At 35.1% G+C, this 22,389-nt stretch overlaps 1 protein-coding gene across 2 annotated transcripts in view; it reads left to right on the top strand.

The window, feature by feature from the left end:
* The window catches only part of LYRM7 (LYR motif containing 7), a 33,271-nt gene extending 11,430 nt beyond the window's left edge, over nt 1-21,841 (top strand). For both annotated transcript variants that reach the window (XM_025860954.2, XM_025860952.2), the window contains exons 4-5: nt 2,671-2,752; nt 17,702-21,841. In XM_025860954.2, coding sequence (XP_025716739.1) covers nt 2,671-2,752; nt 17,702-17,772 — 153 coding nt within the window. In that variant the 3' untranslated portion in view covers nt 17,773-21,841. The remainder of the gene's footprint in view (nt 1-2,670; nt 2,753-17,701) is intronic.
* Nucleotides 21,842-22,389: the final 548 nt, after the last annotated feature.

The following is a 22,389-nucleotide window of genomic DNA, read 5'->3' on the forward strand; positions in this document are numbered from 1 at the left end:
ATTCAATAATAAATAAAATCTTTAAAAACAAACAAACAAACATCTGCCTTTGGCTCGGGTCATGATCCTGGAATCCCAGGATCGAGCCCCGCATCGGGCTCCCTGCTCAGCAGGGAGTGTGCGTCTCCCTCTACCACTCCCCCTGCTCATGTTTTCTCTCTCTCTCTTTTCTCTCCCTCTCAAATAATAATAAATAAAATCTTTAAAGTCTGTCTTAATAGAAGGCAGCTCAATTCTCGTATCTGCTTCCTCATTCAATCTGGTGCAATGTTTTTTAGGTTGAAATATATGAAGAAAATTCAGCCTCACACAGATAAAGTTGGAAAAGAGTTAGGAGTACAAATAGCCTTTCAAATAAATTGTGAATATTCTTTGATACTACACCTCAACAAATAGTAAACTTCCTTAAAGGTTAGTTGCATTGTGGAACTCTGTTCGCTATTAGACCAGTGTGTGGAGAGAGGTAGATAGGTAGGTAAGCAGATAGATAGATTTTTTTTTTTTTTTGCTCCAGGATTCATACAGACCACCTCCTGCTCATCCTTTCTGATTTCCCCTTATCCCTTATTCCTCAACAAGCCTTGTTTCCTGCCTTAGACCTATAAGTAGACTCGGTTTATGTACCTTCAGTGGATGAGGAGGCCCATTTTTATTCTTTCTCTCTCCTGCTAAGTCCCTTCTCAGATGTGTTGGGAGTTGAGGCTTTGCTTTTCCACACCTTCTCAATGTTAATTAATGGCTGCTCCCACCTTTTAATGCTCAGACCAAAGAACTTGGTGTTCTCTTTCTTGATTGCCCTGTTTCTCTCACACTTAATATCCAACCTGTCAGCCAATTTTCTTGACTTCAAAATATATCCAGAATTCGACCACTTCTCATCCTCCCCATCATTATCTCCTAGTTCAAGCCACTATCCTCTTTCACTGGATTGTTACAACAGCCTCCTAGTGGGTCTCCCTACTTCCTCCCTAACACCCTGGAGCCTATTCTTAGTACTTTTAAAGGCAGATTGAGCCTTTTAAATAAAAAGGCATATCCCATCACTCCTGTACTCACAACCCCCATAGCTTCTCATCCCAAAGTAAAATCTAAGGTGCTTACCATGACCTATAAGATCATATCATCCAGGGGCGCCTGGGTGGCTCAGTCGTTAAATGTCTGCCTTCGGCTCAGGTCATGATCCCAGGGTCCTGGGATCGAGCCCCGCATTGGGCTCCCTGCTCAGCTGGGATCCTGCTTCTCCCTCTCCCACTCCCCCTGCTTGTGTTCCCTCTCTAGCTGTCTCTCTCTGTCAAATAAATAAATAAAATCTTAAAAAAAAAAAACTATATCATTTGACCTCTATTAACTACCCACCTTAGCCCCCTCCATCCCTGTTACTCTTACAGTCTCAGTGCATTGAGGGTACTTGAATTTACCAAGAACTTTCCTGTCTCAGGGCATTATGCTGTTGCTTATTCCTAGGATGTTCTTCTCCACATGCCCTTAAGTCTTCATTAGTAGACCAATAGATTTAATCTGTCTTTCTCTTTATTTATTTATTTACTTATTTATTTGAGAGAGAGAGAATGAGAGACAGAGAGCACAAGAGGGAAGAGGGTCAGAGGGAGAAGCAGACTCCCCGCTTAGCAGGGAGCCCGATATGGGACTCGATCCCGGGACTCCAGGATCATGACCTGAGCCGAAGGCAGCCGCTTAACCAACTGAGCCACCCAGGCGTCCTGTCTTTCTCTTTGAATGGACCTTTTACCATGCATGATTTTGTAACGTCTTGCACCATTGATTTGGAGAATACAGGTTCACCAACGAATGCCTATCTTCCAAATGTTAACATAATTCAGTATGTAATATTTTTAAATTATATTTATTAATATTAATATCTATCTCATCAGAAAAATCCATAAGCATTGAAAAACTATCAAGCTCATGGTGGCAGATATAGTTTCCCTAGAATTCTAATTTTTTCTTGAAAACTTGAATTTTACCATTGTCAGCAAATACAATTAGTTGTTTTCTTGAAATAACAGAGTCAGCTCATTCATTTTCAAGAAAATGTTCAAGATGTTACAAAATAATGCATGGTAAAAATCTGTTGGTCTACTAATGAAGACTTAAGGGCATGTGGAGAAGAATATCCTAGGAATAAGCAACAGCATAAATGCCCTGAGACAGGAAAGTTCTTGGTAAATTCAAGTCCCTCAGGGGTCCACAGCTTTGAGAATCTTTGTTCTAGTCCACTTCATCATTTTGCATATGATAATTTCTGAAACTTAAAGAGAACTTAAAGGCCTTATAGTTAATGATAGAGCTATGGAATCCAAGTATTCCGACTCCTAGTTCAGTATTATTTCTCGTGTTTAGAACATCCAGCTCTATAAAAGAAAGATTCAACCCTCTCCCAAAGAAAACAGCATTTTGAACATATAAAATATATATTCCAACAAAAAAAACACTCTGAATCTATTTTGGAACAAAATATGGAACGGATGTATAAAAGTTAAAAGTACACATATGTCTGAGTTTCTGTATGCTTGGAATGGTTAGAAAAAGTTAAAGGCAGTATTACTTAAAAAGAATTAACAGTAAATTTACAGTTTTCAAAAACAGTGCATTCATAAGGACCACTGAAAAAATACCCAAAGGATTTATTCTGTTTGGTTTTCTTAACAGCTAATAAAAATAGGTTCCGATGTTGAATTGTTACTCAGAACATCTGTTATACAAGGTATTCACACAGACTACAATACACTGAGTAAGTAAAATTAAACAATAATATTTTCTGACTTCATTGTATTTTAAAATACTCAGCAATTGCCTCACTTCTAATGCTGATTAGTAAAACAGCTTGATTTTGCTAGACAATGTGCTATATCTTTATACATTTGTAAGACTGCCATTTTTAAATGCTAGATTATAAAACTTTGTTTTCCTAGATTTTTTTTCTTTTTCTTTTTTAAATTTATTTTTTCTTCTTAATCTTAACCACTGGTTACATTACAGAACTATAGTTAAAAGACAATATGACCAGTTTTTCATCATATTTATTTGGGGTTCTTAACTATTATGTTATCATTTATCACCTACTTAAACTGTTACCATTTATCACCTACTTATCACTTACTAACTATTCTTTACCTTTTATTCTATGATTAAAGTTATTTTAAAAATGATTATAGGAAATAGAAATATAGTTGAGGATCCTCCATTATACCTCCAGACTCCTTGTAGGACTTCAGCAGAATTTTCTTTTTTTTTTTTAAAGATTTTATTTATGTATTTGACAGAGAAAGACACAGCGAGAGAGGGAACACAAGCAGGGGGAGTGGGAGAGGGAGAAGCAGGCTTTCCCGCTGAGCAGGGAGCCCAATGCGGGGCTCGATCCCAAGGGCCTGGGATCATGACCTGAGCCGAAGGCAGACACTTAACGACTGAGCCACCCAGGCGCCCCTCAGCAGAATGTTCATATCACATTATATTTTGTTTTCATTGCCTGAAGTATCTTTGGGGACAACAACAACAAAAAAGATGATATTCAAATTTTTGAAAAGCTTTTTTTTTTTTTTAAAGTGAACTATCAAAGTATAACATACAAACAGAAAAGTGCACAATTTATAACTATACAGCCAGTGAATTTTCACAAAGTGAAATATCCATGTAACCAACATCTACAGTAAGCTGTTTAATAATATTACCAGTATCTCCAAAACCCCTCATGTCCTCATGTCTTTTCCAGATACTCCCTTCCAACAAGCTAACCACTATCCTATTAATATTTTAGATTTTTAACTTAATATAATAAAACGTTTGAACTTCATATAAATGGAATCATATAGGATTACTGTTTTGTCTAGTTTCTTTTAGCATTGTGTTTGTGAGATTCATCTGTATCGTTGTGTATAGCAACATTTCTATGACTATTCTTTGAATATACCACAATTTATCCTTCGTTTTCATTTGGATTGCTCCTAGTTCTGGACTATAATGAATATTGATTCTTTGGACATTATTGAATGTGCCTTTTAGATTAAAATTTATACATATATGAAAATTAAAATGTACACATATTTACACAAACATGTACATACGTGTATACATATATATACAAACATGTATATACAGTTGACCCTTAAACTGTGCAAGGGCTAGGGTTGCTGACCTCCTGCACATTAGAAAATTCATATATAGGGGCGCCTGGGTGGCTCAACTGGTTAAGCGTCCAACTATTGATATCGGCTCAAGTCATGATCTCAGGGTCCTGGGATAGAACCCCATGTCAGGCTCTGCCCTGGGCCTGGAGCCTGCTTAAAATTCTCTCTCTCCCTCTCCCTCTCCCTCTGCCCACTGCTTGATCTCTCTCTCTCTATTTAAAAAAAAAAAAAAATTCATGTATAACTTTTGCCTACCCAGAAACTTAACTACTGATAGCCAGCTGTTATGAAAAGCCTTACTGATAACATAAACAGTACATTAACACGTTTTATATGTTATATGTATTATATATTATAGTCTTAAAATAAAGTAAGCTGGAAAAAAGAGAATGTTATTAAAATCATAAGGAAGAGAAAAGACATTTATAGTACTTCACTGTATTTATCAAAAAAATTAATATATGATACTGCTAACCAGTTTTCCAAAGTGGTTAGACTAATTTACACTTCCAGCAGCAGTGTCTGGCTCCAGTTGCTTGACGTCCTCACCAACACTTGGTACTCTGCATCTTTAATTTTAGCCTTTCTGGTAGTTGTATAATGGTATTGCATTGTGATTTTAATTTATATTGCTTTGGTAACTAATGAAGTACTAGCAACTTTTCAGTTGTTAAATGGCTGTTTGGATATTCTCCTTTATGAAGTGTCTGTTCAAGTCTTTTTCCCATTTTTCCGAGGGGTTATCTGCCTTTTTATTATTGATTTGAAGAAATTCTTCGTATGTTCTGAATATGTATTCTTTGTTGGATATGTGTTTTATAGGAATCTTCTACTTAATGGCTTGCTTTTTGTTTTGGTAATGTTGTCTTTTGATAAGAAGTTCTTAATTTTAATGTGATCCAGTTTGTCTGTTTTTTCATTTATGATTGGTACTTTTGAGTCTTGTTTAAGAAATCTTTGCCTATCTCAAGCAAGGTCATAAAGAGATTCTCCTATGCTTTCTTCCCAAAGCTTTATTGTTTGATCTTTTCCATTTGGTGGTTTCTATCAACTAGAGTTGATTTTTGTATATGGTGTGAGATAGAAGTGAAGATTTTCTTTTTTTAATTGAAGTATAGTTGACACCATGTTATGTTAGTTTCTGGTGCACAACATAGTGATATGACAACACTGTACATGCTGTGCTAATCCCAGGTGTAGCTACCATTTGTCACCACACAGCACTATTACACTACCATTGACAGTATTCCCTATCCATACCTTTTATCCCTGTGACTTACTTATTTCATAACTGGAAGCCTGTACCTCCCACTCCCCTTCACCCCCTTTTTTGCCCATTCCCCCACCACTATCCCCTCTGGCAACCACCAGTTCTCTGTATTTATAGGTCTCTTTCTGCTTTTTTTATTCATTGTTGTTGTTGTTTGGTTCCACATAGAAGTGAAATCATAAGCTTTTTGTCAAAAATTATTTTTTTACATGTGAATGTCCATTTAATCCAGCATCATTTATTGAGAAGACCACTTTCTCCCCACTGCACTGCAGGATCACCTTTGTTGTAAAATCAGATAACTATATATGCATATATCTGTTTCTGAACTTTATAATCTATATAACTAGTTTTTGTATCCATGCATCATATGCCATAATGTCTTAATTATTATAGCCTCATAATAAATCTTGATATTTAGTAGTATACGTTCTATAGAGCTTTAAAGTTATTTTTAGTTCATGAGAATTTATCAGAAGTTATTAGATCTGAGTTGTATTTATAAAAGCGGTAAACATAGTTAATCTAAATTGCAAATTTTAGTCATCATCTTTAATCTTAATAATGATTGTTAGAGCTTTTGCATAATATAGCCAACATTTTATGCAAGTAGTCACAGCTAAATGTTATTTTTATCATTTTAAAAAAAAGTATTTTTATTTATATGAATAAAAATTGAGGTTATTTCAACTAACTAAATTTGATATCTATACTTCACATGCCTTGTTTTAGATATGACAATATTGGTTTAAATTTCTTTTTATCTATTAGTTTTTGTATAATTTAATTTTCCCACAAGATTGAAAATTTTGACTCTTTGATGGTAATTAGTATAGAATGCTGTATTACCTTAATAATGGCCTCATTCTTTCTATTAAGAGATATATGGGTCTCTTTTTCTTAATTTATTCCTGTGGGTCCAAGATATAACAAATTTGATTTTTTAATCTGTTTTACAATCACTTTAAGCAAATCTCTCCACAAATTTTAGCAATGTCTATACTGGTATACAGAAATGAATTCTGCTACTTGGCTAAAAAGTAGAGTTGTGATAGTGTGTTTCTAAAAATTAATCAGATAATGTCCCAACATGAAAAATAATAGCAATTGAAAATAATTAAATTAAACTTCATTTGCAAGAATAATCACCAAGTTCAGTAACAGCTACATGAATTTTATTTTTTTTTTAAGATTTTATTTATTTATTTGACAGAGAGACAGGAACACAAGCGGGGGAGTGGGAGAGGGAGAAGCAGGCTTCCCGCCGAGCAGGGAGCCCGATGTGGGACTCGATCCCAGGACCCTGGGACCATGACCTGAGCCGAACGCAGATGCTTAACGACTGAGCCACCCAGGCGCCCTGCATGAATTTTAAATCCATGTCTCTTTTTCCTTCCCTTTCAAATAATAACTACAGTGGAAATAAAATAAAATACCTACTAAGAACTCTTTATACTAAATAACTTCTCATTTTTTCCTTTTTTTTTTATTTTATTTATTTATTTGATAGAGAGGGAGATAGCCAGAGCAGGAACACAAGCAGGGAGAGTGGGAGAGGGAGAAGCAGGCTTCCCGCGAAGTGGAGAGCCCGATGCGGGACCCGATCCCAGGACCCCGGGATCACGACCTGAGCCGAAGGCAGACGCTTAACGACTGAGCCATCCAGGCGCACCTCATTTTTTCCTTTATTTTTTTTTTTAAGTAAGCACCATGCCCAGTGGGCTTGAACTCATGACCCAGGGATCAGGAGTCACATGCTCTACTGACTGAGCCAACCAGGAGCCCCTCTCATTTTTTCCTTTTTTTAAAAAAAATCACATCGCTATCCTTGCAGATAATTACAAGTTTCTTATTACAGACCAAATAATTTCATCATTTGAGAAAAACTCATTTTTAATGCTGATACTTTACAATCTCAATTCCGATATAGTTAACATACAGTATTATATTAGTTTCAGGCATACAATATAGTGATTCAACAATTCTATACATTACTCAGTTCTCATGATAAGTATACTTTTAATCTCCTTCACCTATTTTACCCTTCCCCCTGCCCACCTCCCCTCTGGTAATCAATTTATTCTCTAGAGTTAAAGGTTTGTTTCTTGGGTTATCTCTTTTTTCTCTGTTCATTTGTTTCTTAAATTCCACATATGAGTGAAATTATATGCTATTTCTCTTTCTCTGACTTATTTGATTTAGCATTATACTCTCTAGAACCATCCATATTGTTGGAAATTGCAAGATTTCTTTCTTTTTGGTGCTGAGTAATATTCCATCTTATACATGTACACCAATATTCCATCTTATACATGTACACCACATCTTCTTTATCCATTCATCTATCAGTGGATACTCGGGCTGCTTCCATAATTTGACTATGGTAAATAATGCTACAATAAACATAGGGGTGCGTGTAGCTTTTCCAATTAGTGTTTTCTTATTCTTTGAGTAAATACCCACTAGTGGAATTACTGGCTTATAGAGTGGTTGTATTTTTTAATTTTTTGAGGAATCTCCATACTGTTTTCCTCAGTGGCTGCACCAGTTTGCATTCCCACCAGTAGTGCATGAAGGTTCCTTATTCTCCACATCCTCGCCAGCACTAGTTGTTTCCTGTCTTTTTTATTTTAGCCCTTCTGACAAGTGTGAGGTGATATCTCATTGTGGTTTTGATTTGCATTTTCACGATGATCTGTGATGTTGAGCATTTTTTTCATGTTTCCGTTGGCCATCTGTATATCTTCTCTGCAGAAATGTCTGTTCATATCTTCTGCCCATTTTTAATTGGATTATTTGGGGTTTTGGTGTTGAGTAGTATCAATTCTTTATATATTTTGGATACTAACCCTTTATCAGATATGTCATTTGCAAATATCTTCACCCATTCCATAGGTTGTCTTTTAGTTTTGTTGATTCATTATTTTTTAAAATCTTTTCAAATATTGGGGAAACAGGCAGGATGAGGAAAAAAAAATATTAGGGAAACTATTTATCTTTCCATGTATCCCTACTTTTTTCTGTGTGTGTCTGTTTGTTTTTTTGGTATCTCAGCTACATGAATTTGGATTAATCATAATCTTTGATTCATACCATTTTCATCATTAGTCTAGCCTAGCCTTTCTAGATAGTGTACAGAAAAATAATTATGACTTAGAAAAATACTGAAATTATCCCATTGTTCTACACTTTTTCATTGATTATTGACATTTGTCAAAGTCCTCTTTCTCATATGAACATTGACAGCTGGTTTCATTGTTGGCCTTTATCAAACATATTTCATAGACAGTCACCAAATTTGTGAATAAGAAAAAACTATGAATAAGAAATGTATGATGAACAAATTGTGAACAAGAAAACTCAGGGCTTCACATAGCTATATATTAATCATACTTTGTTTCTAAACAGTATTATCCATATTTTTTTAATTTCTTCTCTGGACTATATGTGAAAGACAAACAAAGTACATGCGTGTTATATTAAAATAAAAAAGTTCCAGGAAACTATTCTTTATTTCAGGTGCATTTTTAAACTTATTTGTTTTTTTTATATTTGTCTTCGCCTAAAACTATTATATGGTTTTTTATTCTGAGGCAAGTTCATGTGATCCAACAAACGTTTATTGACTACATACTGTGCAAGGCACTGAGAATAGAAAATGAGCAAGATAGTTGATCCTGGGGCGCCTGGGTGGCTCAGACGGTTAAGCATCTGCCTTTGGCTCAGGTCATAATCCCAGGGTCCTGGGATCGAGCCCCACATCAGGCTCCCTGCTCAGCAGGGAGCTTCTCCCTCTCCCTCTGCCTGCTGCTTCCCCTGCTTGTACACTCTCTCTCTCTCTCTGTCAAAAATAAATAAAATCTTAAAAAAAAAAAAAAAGACAGTTCCTGTCCTAGTGGAACTTAGAGTGCTATGTGGAAAACAAACAGTTAAGTATTACAATCCTTTGGGTGCCATGATAAGAGAGGCAGAGGTGTTGTTGAGGCACATAGGCAGAGTTCCAAATCCAACACTTCGTGGGTCAGGAGAGGTTCTTAGAAAAAAGCAGTTTTTCTTCAAGTTCTTTAATTTGAGCTTGTATATTTGTGTGCTTAATATGTTTAGAGACATTTCTAGAACTGTGGAGCTAAATATTCTAAATATTTTAATGCCCTATAATTTATTTATATCCTAAACAACTCTCTGATTACCAAACTGTTATAAACCATGCCATTGATAGATTTTTTAATTGAAATACAATTAACATGGATTACAAGTTTTTAGTTAACTTTGATGACCACACATAGTTACACATTTTTTTCTTATGAGAATTTTAAGATTTACTCTCCTTTTTTTAAAGATTTTTTTTTTAATTACTTTTATTTATTTTTTTAAGTAAGCTCAACACATGATGTAGGGCTTGAACTCACAACCTTGAGATGAAGAGTCGCATGTTCGCCAACTGAACCAGGCAGGCACCCCTAAGATTTACTCTCTTAACATCTTTCAAATATACAGTACAGTATTGTTAACTATAGTCACCATGCTGTACATTACATCCCCAGAGTTTATTTATCTGAAGGCTGGAAATGTGTACTGTTTGACCCCGTTCACCCATTTCATCCAGTCCCCATACTCTCCACCTCTGAATCACTAATCTGTTCTCTGTATCTGTGAGTTCAGTATTTTGTTATGTATTTGTTTTAGATTCTCTATATAAGTAAGATCATACAGTGTTTGTTCTTGTCTGACTTATTTCACTTAGCATAATGCCTTCAAAGCCCATCATGTTTTCACAAATGGTAAGATTTCCTTCCTTTGTTATGGCTGAATTATATTCCACCGTGTATATATATATATATATACACCACATTTTCTTCCTTTTTTTTTTAAGATTTTATTTATTTATTTGAGAGAGAGAGAATGAGAGATAGAGAGCACGAGAGGGAAGAGGGTCAGAGGGAGAAGCAGACTCCCTGCTGAGCAGGGAGCCCGATGTGGGACTTGATGCCGGGACTCCAGGATCATGACCTGAGCCGAAGGCAGTCGCTTAACCAACCGAGCCACCCAGGCGCCCTACACCACATTTTCTTTATCCATTCATCTGTCAATGGACACTTAGATTGTTTCAGTGTGTTAGCTATTATAGATAATGCTGCAGTGAACACATCATGGTACAGATATATTTTCAAGATAGTGATTTCATTTTCTTTGGATAAATACCCAGAAGCAGAATTGCTGGATCATATGGTAGTTTTATTTTAATTTTTTTGAGGAAATTACATACTGTTATCTGTAGTGGCTGCACCAGTATACATTTTCAGCAGTAGTGCACAAAGATTCCCTTTTCTCCACATCCTTGCCACCACTTCTTACTTGTCTTTTGGATAATAACCATTCTGACAGGCATGAGGTGCTATCTTATTGTGGTTTTGCATTTCATTTCCCTGATGATTAGTGATGATGAGCACCTTTTCATGTATTTTTTTTATTTTTTTTTAAAGATTTTGTTTATTTATTTGAGAGAGAGAATGAGAGAGAGAGAGTACATGAGAGAGGGGAAGGTCAGAGGGAGAAGTAGACTCCCCGCTGAGCAGGGAGTCCGATGCGGGACTCGATCCTGGGACTCCAGGATCATGACCTGAGCCGAAGGCAGTCGCTTAACCAACTGAGCCACCCAGGCACCCCCTTTTCATTTATTTATTAGCCATTTATAGGTCTTTGGAAAAACGTCTTTTCAGATCCTCAGTGCCTTTTTAATTTAATTTTTTAATTTAATTTTTAATTATGTTTGGTTTTTTGCTATTAACTTATATGAGTTCTTTATATATTTTAAATATATATTTTAGATAGTAGCTTCTTATCAGATATATGATTTGCAAATATTTTCTCACATCCCATTGGTTGCCTTTTCATTTTGTTGATGATTTCCTTTGCTGTACAAGAAGCTTTTGTTTGATTTAGTCCTACTTATTTGTTTTCTTTTATTGCCTTTGTTTTCAATGTCTAATCCAAAAAAATCGCCAAGGCCAATGTCAAGAAGCTTATTCCCCTATGTTTCCTTCTAGGAGTTTTATGGTTTCAGGTCTTATGTTCAGACCTTTAATCCATTTGAGTTCATTTTTGTGTATGGTGTAAGATAAAGGTCCACTTTCATTTTCTGCATGTGGATGTCCAGTTTACCAGAATTATTTATTGAAAAGACTATCTTTTCCCATTGTATCCTTTCCCATTTCCTTTGTTGTTAATTAATTGACAGTATGTGCATGAGTTTGTTTCTGGGCCCTCTGTTTTATTCCATTGATCTATGTGTTTATTCTTATGTTTTTACACAAATACCATATTGTTTTGATTACTATAGCTTTGTAGTATAGTTTGAAATCAAGAAGTGTGATGTCCCTAACTTTGTTCTTTCTCAAGGTTGCTCTGGCTTTTCAAAGTTTTTTGGGGTTCTCTAAATTTTAGGATTATTTGTTCTATTTCTGTGAAAAATGCTATTGGAATTTTGATAGAGATTACATTGAATATGTAGATTCCTTAGGGTATTAGGGACGTTTTAACAGTGTTAAGTCTTCCAAATCATTAGCATGGAATAATTTTCCATTTATTTGTATTGTCTTTTATTTCTTTCATCACTATCTTATAGTTTTGAGTATACAGGTCTTTCACCTCCTTGGTTAAATTTATTCCTAAGTATTTTATTATTTTTGACACAATCATAAATGGGATATTCTTAAATTTCTTTTCCTGATAGTTTGTTATTAGTATATAGGCATGCAACTGATTGTTTGTATATTGATTTTTTATCCTGCAAATTTACAGAATTTGTTTATTCTAGCAGTTTTGGTAGTCTTTAGGGTTTTCTATATATAATGTCATATTATCTGCAAATAGAGACCATTCTTCTGTTCTTATTTAGATGCCTTTTATTTCTTCTTCTTCTTGCCTAGTTCTGGGTAGGGCTTTCAATACTGTGTTGAATAGAAGTGATGAGAAAGGGCATCCTTGTTCATGATCTTAGAGGATGAACTTTCTGTTTTTTATCATTGAGTATGGTGTTACTTGTTGGCCTGTCATATATGACTTTCATTATGTTGAGGTATGTTCCCATGATACCCATTTTGCTGAGAGTTTTTATCATGAGTGTATACTGAATTCTGTTAAATGCTTTTTCTATGTCTTTTGAGTTGATTCTATGATTTTTTTTTCTCCTTCATTTTGTTAATGGGGTGTATCACATTGATTTGCAGATGTTGATTTGCATCTGGTATAAATCCCACTTGATCTTGATGTGTGATCCTTTTCACATATTGTTGAATTTGGTTTGCTAATATTTTGTTGAGCATTTTTACATCTATGTTCATCAGGGTTATTGGCCTCTATTTTTCTTTCCTTATGGTGTCCTTTGGTATCAGAGTAATGCTGGCCTCATGAAATGAGTTTGGAAATATTACTTCCTCTTTTGTTTTATTTATTTATTTATCTTTAATCTTGACCTAAATTTTGATTAAAGCCTTTTCATTTTAAGAAATTACTTTTTAAGTGATACATTTCATATGACCAAAACAGATAAGGTTTTTTAGGGGCCTAAAGTACAGGAAATAAATCATGATCTCAGTATAGTTCTTTTTCAAGATCTGACAACTTCAGTAAACTTATGCTGTTATGGTACATTGACATCTAATATAAAGAGCAAAGTCAGGGATTTTATAATCAATAAAGCAACATTACAGTGAAAAATAGTATACAGCATATAAATATACCTGTGATATATTTGGCCTGTGAAAGTGCTAGCAGTTAATTTAGAAAAATTCAATTGTAGGGCACTTTTTGATTCCAGAGATTACCTAATAAGGTGAATTGGGTGAAGGGATGGAATAGTGAATATTTGACAGGTTTTCTGGTTATTTACCACTCTTTGAGTTGATAATTTTGTTTCAGGGATTTCCATCTCCTTAAGTTCTAAATTCCCATCATAGAATCTAGAAAATTCAGTTCCTCAGTTTTCTTTACAGCTTAGCATAGAATTTGACATAGGTGAAGTATATTCACTCATATTCAGAAATGAACTTGAGAAAAGACAGTTGGCATAGAATCTCTTTTGCAGGCAAGAGTAGCATCAGTGGTTGCAGAGTCAAGTTCCTGATGTAGAAGCGCACTGGTGTGGTGGCAGGAGCAAATGTAGTAAAATTGAGTTTCCAACAGCATCTCAAAATGTAGCGTCTTGTTTCCGTGGTGGTAGAATTGGTGGCAATTTCTTCTCTTGCCCAATAGGCAGCAGTAGTTTTCATCATCAGGCCAGTTTTGTGGTATGGCTTTGTACATTGTTGCTGGAAGCTTAGCCTTAAGCCTGCCTGATTCTTAAGCCCTCACAATAATTGCATGAATTAGACTAATAACCTTTTTAATAAATGACTTCTGCTTAATCATCCAGAGTCAGCTTCTGTTACTTTTAACCAAAAACAACAGAAGTTGTTACCAGAAGTGAGATAGTGAAAATTACACAACCTAAAATGTGAAATTAGTTGAATGGAAGGCAAGGCCAGAGGGGGATAGGACTGTTGTGGACCTGACCTTTACAGTCTTTAGGCTGGTGGTCCTCGTTATGTAGTGATGAAACATGAGGTCAGTGCCTCATTGTGTTTCTTGAGGCACAGACCAAGTACCAGCTGAGGCTACAGCAATAAGACAAATAACCAAAATGTCAAGGTGTTCTGGTTATTTCTTCAAGCTTTCAGCAAAATTCTGAAAAAGAGGATGAATGCAGATTAAGCTAGTTGGTGCAAAGCAAATATGGAAGGAAGTACTATTTTGCTAAGGGCACTTTTCTGTCTACATCCTGATTGAGTCTTATACTTGAGATTTAGAGTCTGGCAGTGTTGAAAATGAGAATTGCTCTTATTCACTAACCCTATAGCCAATACAAGCAGGGGGCTTTTGAGTTCTGACATGAAATAAAATCAGTGCCTCAAGCCGTTCCCACTTTCTAGACAAGGATCAGATATACAATGCATTTACTCAGTGGGGCCTACAGTTTTTCATACTTTAAGGAGTATCCATTAATCTTAGGGTTGGGGAATGGGCAGAACATAGAGGCCATTACCAAAGGATGAAAATCTCCATGCTTAAAATTTTTCAGGGTGTTTGCCTGTGGCTACTTGTACATAGAAATGACTAGAAAAAGATAATTTTGAATGGAGTATATTGCCAAGAAACCCCAAGCCTGGCTAGCTCACTTCAACTCCTAAGGCCATCCCTGGGCCCCTGAACTCATATCAATAGAAAATGAAAGCTTCATAGCCTCAAAGAAGGGCATCTCTCCCAGTATCCTCACCTCTGGGAAGCATTTCCCCAGTATACAGAACCAGGAGCCTTGAAGAACAATGGACAAGAGAGGGTCTTTGAGTCTCCCAGAAAACAGGATATATGCTACCAGATTGACTGACTAAAGAATTTATTGCTTTGCCAAAAGCAAGGGGTCCTTGTTCTTCCTCTCCAGCAGCATTTAGGATTTACTGTGGAACAGTGACTGCATATGTTTCCTGGTCCAGGTTTTCATTGCTGTATCTATTTACTCTTTACGGTAGTCCCATAGGTAACTACCGTATGGGCTCTGGCTAGACCTAATGGAAAGGCTAGCACATCAGCCAGAAGTACTCAGTTTGAATCTGGATAGGACCTTGGGGGTCAAGTAGTAAATGGATATATTCCGTATATGAAACAAAGGGTATATATTCATGTTCTATTCACGTAGCCAAGAGGGTGTACTGCTTGTTACCGCAATATCCATTCCCTCTTACCAGCTGAAAAATTTTGTTGGGGTGCAGTGTGCCAAGCCAAAAAGTAAAAGTTCTTTCTCAGACTACATGACACCTTTCTGACCACCTAAGCAGTTGTGTACTGGATATTGTTGTAAGAAGGGTATTGTTTTCCTGTTAAAAAGGCATAAGTCAACCTAGCAGTCTTCTTTTGCCCTTTTCCCTTCTCCCTGCCTGGAGTACAGATGGTGATGTCACAGCAGCAGTAAAGACAAAAATCACATATGAAGGATAGCAGAGCAGAAATTTAAAAAGAGCCTGGCTTCTTAGTGGTAGTAAAGACCTGCAGTAGCCCAGGATGCTTTAATCTGTATCGCTTGATATGTGAGAAAATTAAATCTCTTGTTTTAAACTGTTTGTTGGACTTTTGGTTAATCTCTCTTTTCCACCAGATTGTAAACCCCTTGAAGTTAAATAGACGTTTTTTGTTGTTGTTGTTGTTGTTTTTAGATTATTTATTTATTTATTTGAGAGAGAGAATGAGATAGAGAGAGAGCATGAGAGGGGAGAGGGTCAGAGGGAGAAGCAGACTCCCTGCTGAGCAGGGAGCCTGATGCGGGACTCCATCCCGGGACTCCAGGATCATGACCTGAGCCGAAGGCAGTCGCCTAACCAGCTGAGCCACCCAGGCACCCAATAGACGTTTTTTTTTAATTGAGGTATAATTGACATAAAATATATTAGTTTCATTTGTACAACATGATACCATGTTTGTATAAATTGCAAAATGATTACCACAATAAGTCTAGTTAATGTCTGTTTGCTTACATAGTTACAAATTGTTTTTCTTGGGATGGGGACTTTTAAGATCCACTCTTTTAGCAGCTTTCAGATATGCAATACAGTATTATTAACTACAGTCACTATGCTATACTGAAGAGACTATTCTGTTTTCATTTCTGCATTTTCATTTTGTGATATAATGTTCAGCATAAAATGGCACATATATGTTTGATAAGTGAAACAATTTACTGCCATTGCTAATATGTTAAAACCTAAACTATAATTTGCTCTCTGGTGGTATCTCCAAAGATTGGTAGAAGCAGATGAGATATAAACAGTGGTTAAATAATAATTACTTAGCTGATTTTCATTTTGGTAAACCACATTTATCATCTGGCTCATAAGAACATTATTTTAGTTAGATCAGGTATTTTTCCTTTTCAATTGAATTTGTTTTAATGATACCTTTTTAAAAATTTTTTTAATAATTCAGATTTACAGAAAAGATGTAAGAGATGTTGAAGGGTATGGAAATTTCCTTTACCCAGATTCCACAAATGCTAACATTTACCACATTTGCTTTATTATCCATCCCTCATTTTTTTCCTGAATGTTCTGAGGGTAAATTGTAAACATAATGCCTCTTTACACCCAAATGGTCATTTTTAAAATCATGACAGCCCACTAGGATTAGATTTGGAGAAAGAGTATATTTCTTAAAAATACTTTCATATATGTTTGTTAAAGTTGCAAAGATATTCTCTTATAAAACCACAGTGTAAATATCAAAACCAGAATATTAACATTGATACAACTCTACCATTCATATGTTTTCATTTGTCCTAACTTGTCTTGTCTAGCAGAAGAAAAATATTCCCTCTGGTCTAGGATCCAATTGAGGATCACACAAATAGCATTTAGTCACTATTTTTTTAGTCTTCCTTAATCTGGAGCAGTTCCTCAATCTTTCTTTGTCTTTCCTGACCATGATGTTTTTGAAGAGTATATCCAAGTTATTTCATAGAATGTGATATGAGCATTTTGATCCTGATACCTGAATTCACCTCTCCTGGAAAAAAAAAAAAAAAAAAAACGAAAAATCATTGATCTTTACAAAATTTTTTATCTTAAGAGCTCTCACTTGACCTCCAGTAGGATGTCTTACCGAAGACTTAATATTTTTTGTTGTTGTTGTTTGACTGAGTTTCTTAGTGGGGCACTGTTGACATTTTGAACAGCATAGTTCTTTACTGCACCAGATTGTCCCATACATCTCTGGCTCCTGCTCTCTAAATTCCAGTAGCATTCTCACTTGGTGTGACAACCCAAAACACCCCCATTTGAGAACCACTATTCTGTAAAATTCATTGAGAGTCTTTAAGTTAGGAAAATGGTCTTGCTTTTTATATAGTAGGCAGTTTAACAAATTTTCAAGTTGATTGTTTAAATTATCAGTAATCTCTCATCAGATAGGTGATAATGTACATTAGCCGAATTCTGTTCAGGTAATTAGTTATATTTAATAAATCATAAAAGGTTAAGATGATCATAGATGTTTTAATATAATTTGAAATGAGAATCCTGTTAACAGTTTTCCATTTAAAATCAAGGACTTCACTTTTGAAGTTATCTGAAATGAAATATTTCTGGAAGATTTACCTTAAAATTCAGTATTTTACTGTTAAAAATTTTAGGGGGAAATGAGAATGTTCATTTTATTTTAATTTTAATGATATCAATTGTTCTTTTTGTTTTTCTTTCAGAATTGGTCCCTAGGAAAGAGCTCCTTATAGAAAATGTGCCATATTGTGATGCACCAACTCAGAAGCAATGAGTTTTCTAGGATAAAATCCAAGTCTTTTAGTTTTTAATCTTGAGTACATAACTCTGGCAAAAGTTTTGGAAATGCAAGTATTTCAGAACCAGCCTATTGAAAATGAATGAATTAAAGTATCACTTCATAATTAAATTTCACATTAAAAGGACATTGCTGAAAACTGCAGAACATAGTTAAATATTCCTAGACAGCATTAAATAAGACATGTAATTTGCTTTAAAAATCAAACTTTATAAACTAAAATAAATGCTCAGGAGGTATATCATACTCATTTCTCTTTGACCTTGATGAGTATTTTGGTCTTTTTTTTTTAAGATTTTATTTATTTATCTGATAGAGAGACAGGGAGAGTGGGAGCACAAGCAGGAGGAATGGGAGAAGGAGAAGCAGGCTTCCCACGGAGCAGGGAGCCTGATGCGGGGCTCAATCCCAGGACCCTGGGATCATGACCTGAGCCGAAGGCAGATGCTTAACGACTGAGCCACCCAGGTGCCCCAGCACTGAAATTACTTCTGTAGCTAACAAGTAATTACTCAGTTTCCTTTCAGAGATAGAGTATCTCTCTGTTCCTGTAAAGACATTTTTCTAATAAGTCTTCTGAAGATAGATGAATAAAATATCAAAATCACCTGGGATCACTGTGGAATAAAGAAATCCTAATTTTTTTTAGCAAATAATGACCCTTAATCAAACTATGGAATACACCCTTAGTAGAAATAGTGTACTTAGGCCACAGCTAGACTTTATTGTGAAAATGTGATATGTGGCTACCTTCTTTCCATTTTAATAAAAAAAAGTTAAATGGCTTTTCTTCCACATATCCCATCCATCCCTGACGTGAGTGGCAGTATCACAAAACAGTGTGTCGTTCTACCATCTAATGGTGGGAACTAAAAAATTGCATTTAATATTCTTCGTGTTTCTCTTTTATCTGTGTATCTTTACCATTCTCTTCTTAGTGAACAGTGTGTTCTCTCCCATTCACTGAGCAATTCTCCCATTCAGTAATGATACAGGGTTTTCCATTTTTATAGGATTCTTAATGCAAGCTTTGTTGGCAAAACATGGGTATATCCATAGTGGATATAAAATGTCATATTTTAAAATAATTTAAAAAATAATAAAATAATTTAAAGAGATCAAAGATTTTGCTAAATTCCTGGCATATTACACTTAACATTAAGCCATTAACTATCCTTAATGCCTTCTAATACTTGTGAGAAGAGTGTTTAGTAGTCTGTGAAATGGTTTATACATGTCAAACGATTTGCAACATTAATTTTTCATCTCCCATGTGTAGTTATTATTTATGTGGAAATTATACCTAATTGTTTCATATTTGAAATTTGCTCTTATAAAAGAATGTTGAAAGTTGTCACAGTACAATCACTGATAAATTCCCTGACTTCATATTGTTTCATTAAGTATCTGTATTATATATTTGGAGGAAAGTTGGCTGACCTAGGTTAACTTAATATATTTTAATTATTTCAGTAATATTGAACATTTTTAGTAGTTCCTAGCTTTTTTCTTTTTTTAAAGGATTTATTTATTTATTTATTTGACACAGAGAGAGCATGAGCAGGGGGGAAGGAACAAGGGGAGAGAGAGAAGCAGGCTCCCCGCTGAGCAGGGATTCCCATTGCAGGACTCGATCTCAGGACCTTGGGATCATGACCTGAGCTGAAGGCAGATGCTTAACCAACTGAGCCACCCAGTCGCTCCCCCTAGCTTTTTTTTTTCTTTAATCTTAATTCCTGTGTTCCATTCTTCATTCACATTAATTTAAATATCTCAACAGATTTTTTTTTTATAAACTTACCATTAGGAACAATAGAGATTAATAATTCACATGCATATTTTATTAAAGCCAGTGGCTTTGAGATTTTCTTCAAGATACATATCTTGTATATATATAAGAAAAAAGATCGTGTTTATTTTAGCAGACAAAACTATAAAATAGTAATAGACTTTTTTTAAAACCTGTGTAACTTAAAAATGAAAGACATACTATGTTTCTAGATGGGACAATTGAAAATTATGGACATGAACAGTTTAAATGTTATCTATCAAAATCCCAAAAGGTTCAAGATATATCTATGTAAAAATATGTAACTTCTATACTCTGTAAAAGCTACTATAAAAAAAGTTTAGAGAAAATATTTGCTGCCAACATAATGATTAAAATAGTTTTAAGATATAAGTGCTCCTATGACTCAGTAAAAGATAACTCAGTGAAAAATGGACAAATGATATAAATAAAAAGTTCACAAAAGAAGAAATATTAAGCCTCTCTAGTGATTAGAGAAATGTAAATTAAAACAATATGAAACTTTTTTTGTTCATCAAATTTGCAAAAGTTAAACTGATCATATCCATTATTTGTAAAAGTAACATGGGTGTGAGGAAATGGGCAATCTCAAATATTTCTGGAAGGGATGTAAGTGATAGCCTTTTTGAAAGGAAAATTGACATCAAAATTTAAAATAAACGTATTGGGGCGCCTGGGTGGCTCAGTCGGGTAAGCATCTGCCTTCGGCTCAGGTCATGATCCCAGAGTGCTGGGATCGAGCCCCACGTCAGACTCCTTGCTTAGCGGGGATCCTGTTTCTCCCTCTCAGTCTGCCTGCTGCTCCCCCGCTTGGTGCTGTCTCTCTCTCTCTCTGTCAAATAAAAATCTTTAAAAAATAATAAAATAAACATATTAATCTTTTATCTCCATAGCACACAAGAATACTAATAAATGAACACTCAAATATAGGTATAGGAATTTCTGTAACATTGTTTATAACTGTAAAAAATTGAAAACGGCCTAAATTTCCAAATTTAGGGCAACAGTTATAGGAAATGTAGCTTTAGGATATTATGCAGGTGTTGGAAAGATTGATGCAAAATATATATACCGTCAAGTGAAAGAAGCAAGTCACAGAATATATGTTATCTATGAATCCATTTACATACAAAAGTATTTGTGCATATATACATATATATATACACACACACAAATGAATAGAAATCTACATACTTTAAAAAAAATAAACATGCTTAATGTTAGTACAGTTGACCTTTGAATAAGGGCTTAAACTGCATGGGTCCACTTATACGTGGACCTTTTTTTTTTTTTTTTTTGATAGAATACAGTAAATATATTTTCTTGTCCTTATGATTTTCTTAATATTTTCTTTTCTCTAGCTTACTTTATTCTAAGAATATAGTATATAATATACATAACATACAAAATATGTGTTAATCAACTATGTTATCAGTAAGGCCAACAAGTAAGCTATTAGTAGTTAGGTTTTGGAGCAATTAAAAGTTAAATGTTGAGGGGCACCTGGGTGGCTCAGTTGTTAAGCGTCTGCCTTCGGCTCAGGTCATGATCCCAGGGTCCTGGGATCGAGCCCCGCGTCGGGCTCCGTGCTCCGCAGGAAGCCTGCTTCTCCCTCTCCCACTACCCCCTGCTTGTGTTCCCTCTCTTGCTGTGTCTCTCTCTGTCAAATAAATAAATAAAATCTTTAAGAAAAAAAAAGTTATATGTCCATTTTCAACTGAGTGGGAGTTCAGTGTCCCTAACCCCCCAGGTTGTTCAGGGATCAATTGTAGTCAGGTAGGAGAATGAGATTTGGTGAAAGGACTGGTAAATTGGGGATTTTTATTATGGTAATTCCTGCATGCTTAAATATTTTTTACAGTGTGTAGATCAATGTATAATTTTTAAAGGACAGTACTTAAGCTACTAGTGATTTATTTAAAACTTAATTATGAAATAGTAAAAATATTAGCATCTAGTGTATCAGACACTCGTGAACCTCATTCCAACATTTGACAGAGGTTACATTTTGCCGTATTTGTTTAAAGATGTCCTTCCTTATAAGTCACAAAATCTTATAAAGTTAAAGTCCCACTTCCTTTTCTTTCTCTTATCTCTTTTCAAGTATAATTACTGTTTTATAGCTGGTGGATATCATTCCCATACTTGTTTTTATACTTTTACCAAATGTATGTGTATTCAAAACAATGTATTGTTTTGAGGTTTTAAAATGAAAATAAATGGTGTTATGCTCCATGTGTTCTGTAACTTATTTTCATCATACTTAAGTTTTAAAGATCTATTCTTTTTTTATTTTTTCACATGGGATTAATCTATTTTGTTGCATAAATATCTGGGTCTTTTATGTCTTATTCCATTGTAAGAATGAACTAGTTTATCCATGTCTCTTGATGAACAATAGTATTGTCTTATTTTTTGATATTGCAAACAAATTTACCAAAAACTCCACATGGATTCTTGTACCCAAAGTTTATCTGAATTCATATGAGGAGGCAGAACCATTGAGGCATGGGGTATGTACATATTCAATCCTTCCATTTTAAATTGTTCTTTAAAGTAGTTGTACCAGGGCACCTGGGTGGCTCAGACAGATGGGTGTCTGCCTTCGGCTCAGGTCATGATCCCAGGGTCCTGGGATCGAGCCCCACATCAGGCTCCCTGCTGAGCGGGGAGCCTGCTTCTCCCTCTCCCGCCTGCCGTTCCCCCTGCTTGTACTCAGATAAAAAATAGGTTTTGTACCAGTTTATATTCTAGTCAGCACTGTGTGAGAGGTCCCATTTTTC

The sequence above is a fragment of the Callorhinus ursinus genome, unplaced genomic scaffold (genome assembly GCF_003265705.2).
Source record: "Callorhinus ursinus isolate GAN/ISIS: 27379988/994484 unplaced genomic scaffold, GSC_fseal_2.0 scaffold30, whole genome shotgun sequence".
Classification (NCBI taxonomy): domain Eukaryota; kingdom Metazoa; phylum Chordata; class Mammalia; order Carnivora; family Otariidae; genus Callorhinus; species Callorhinus ursinus.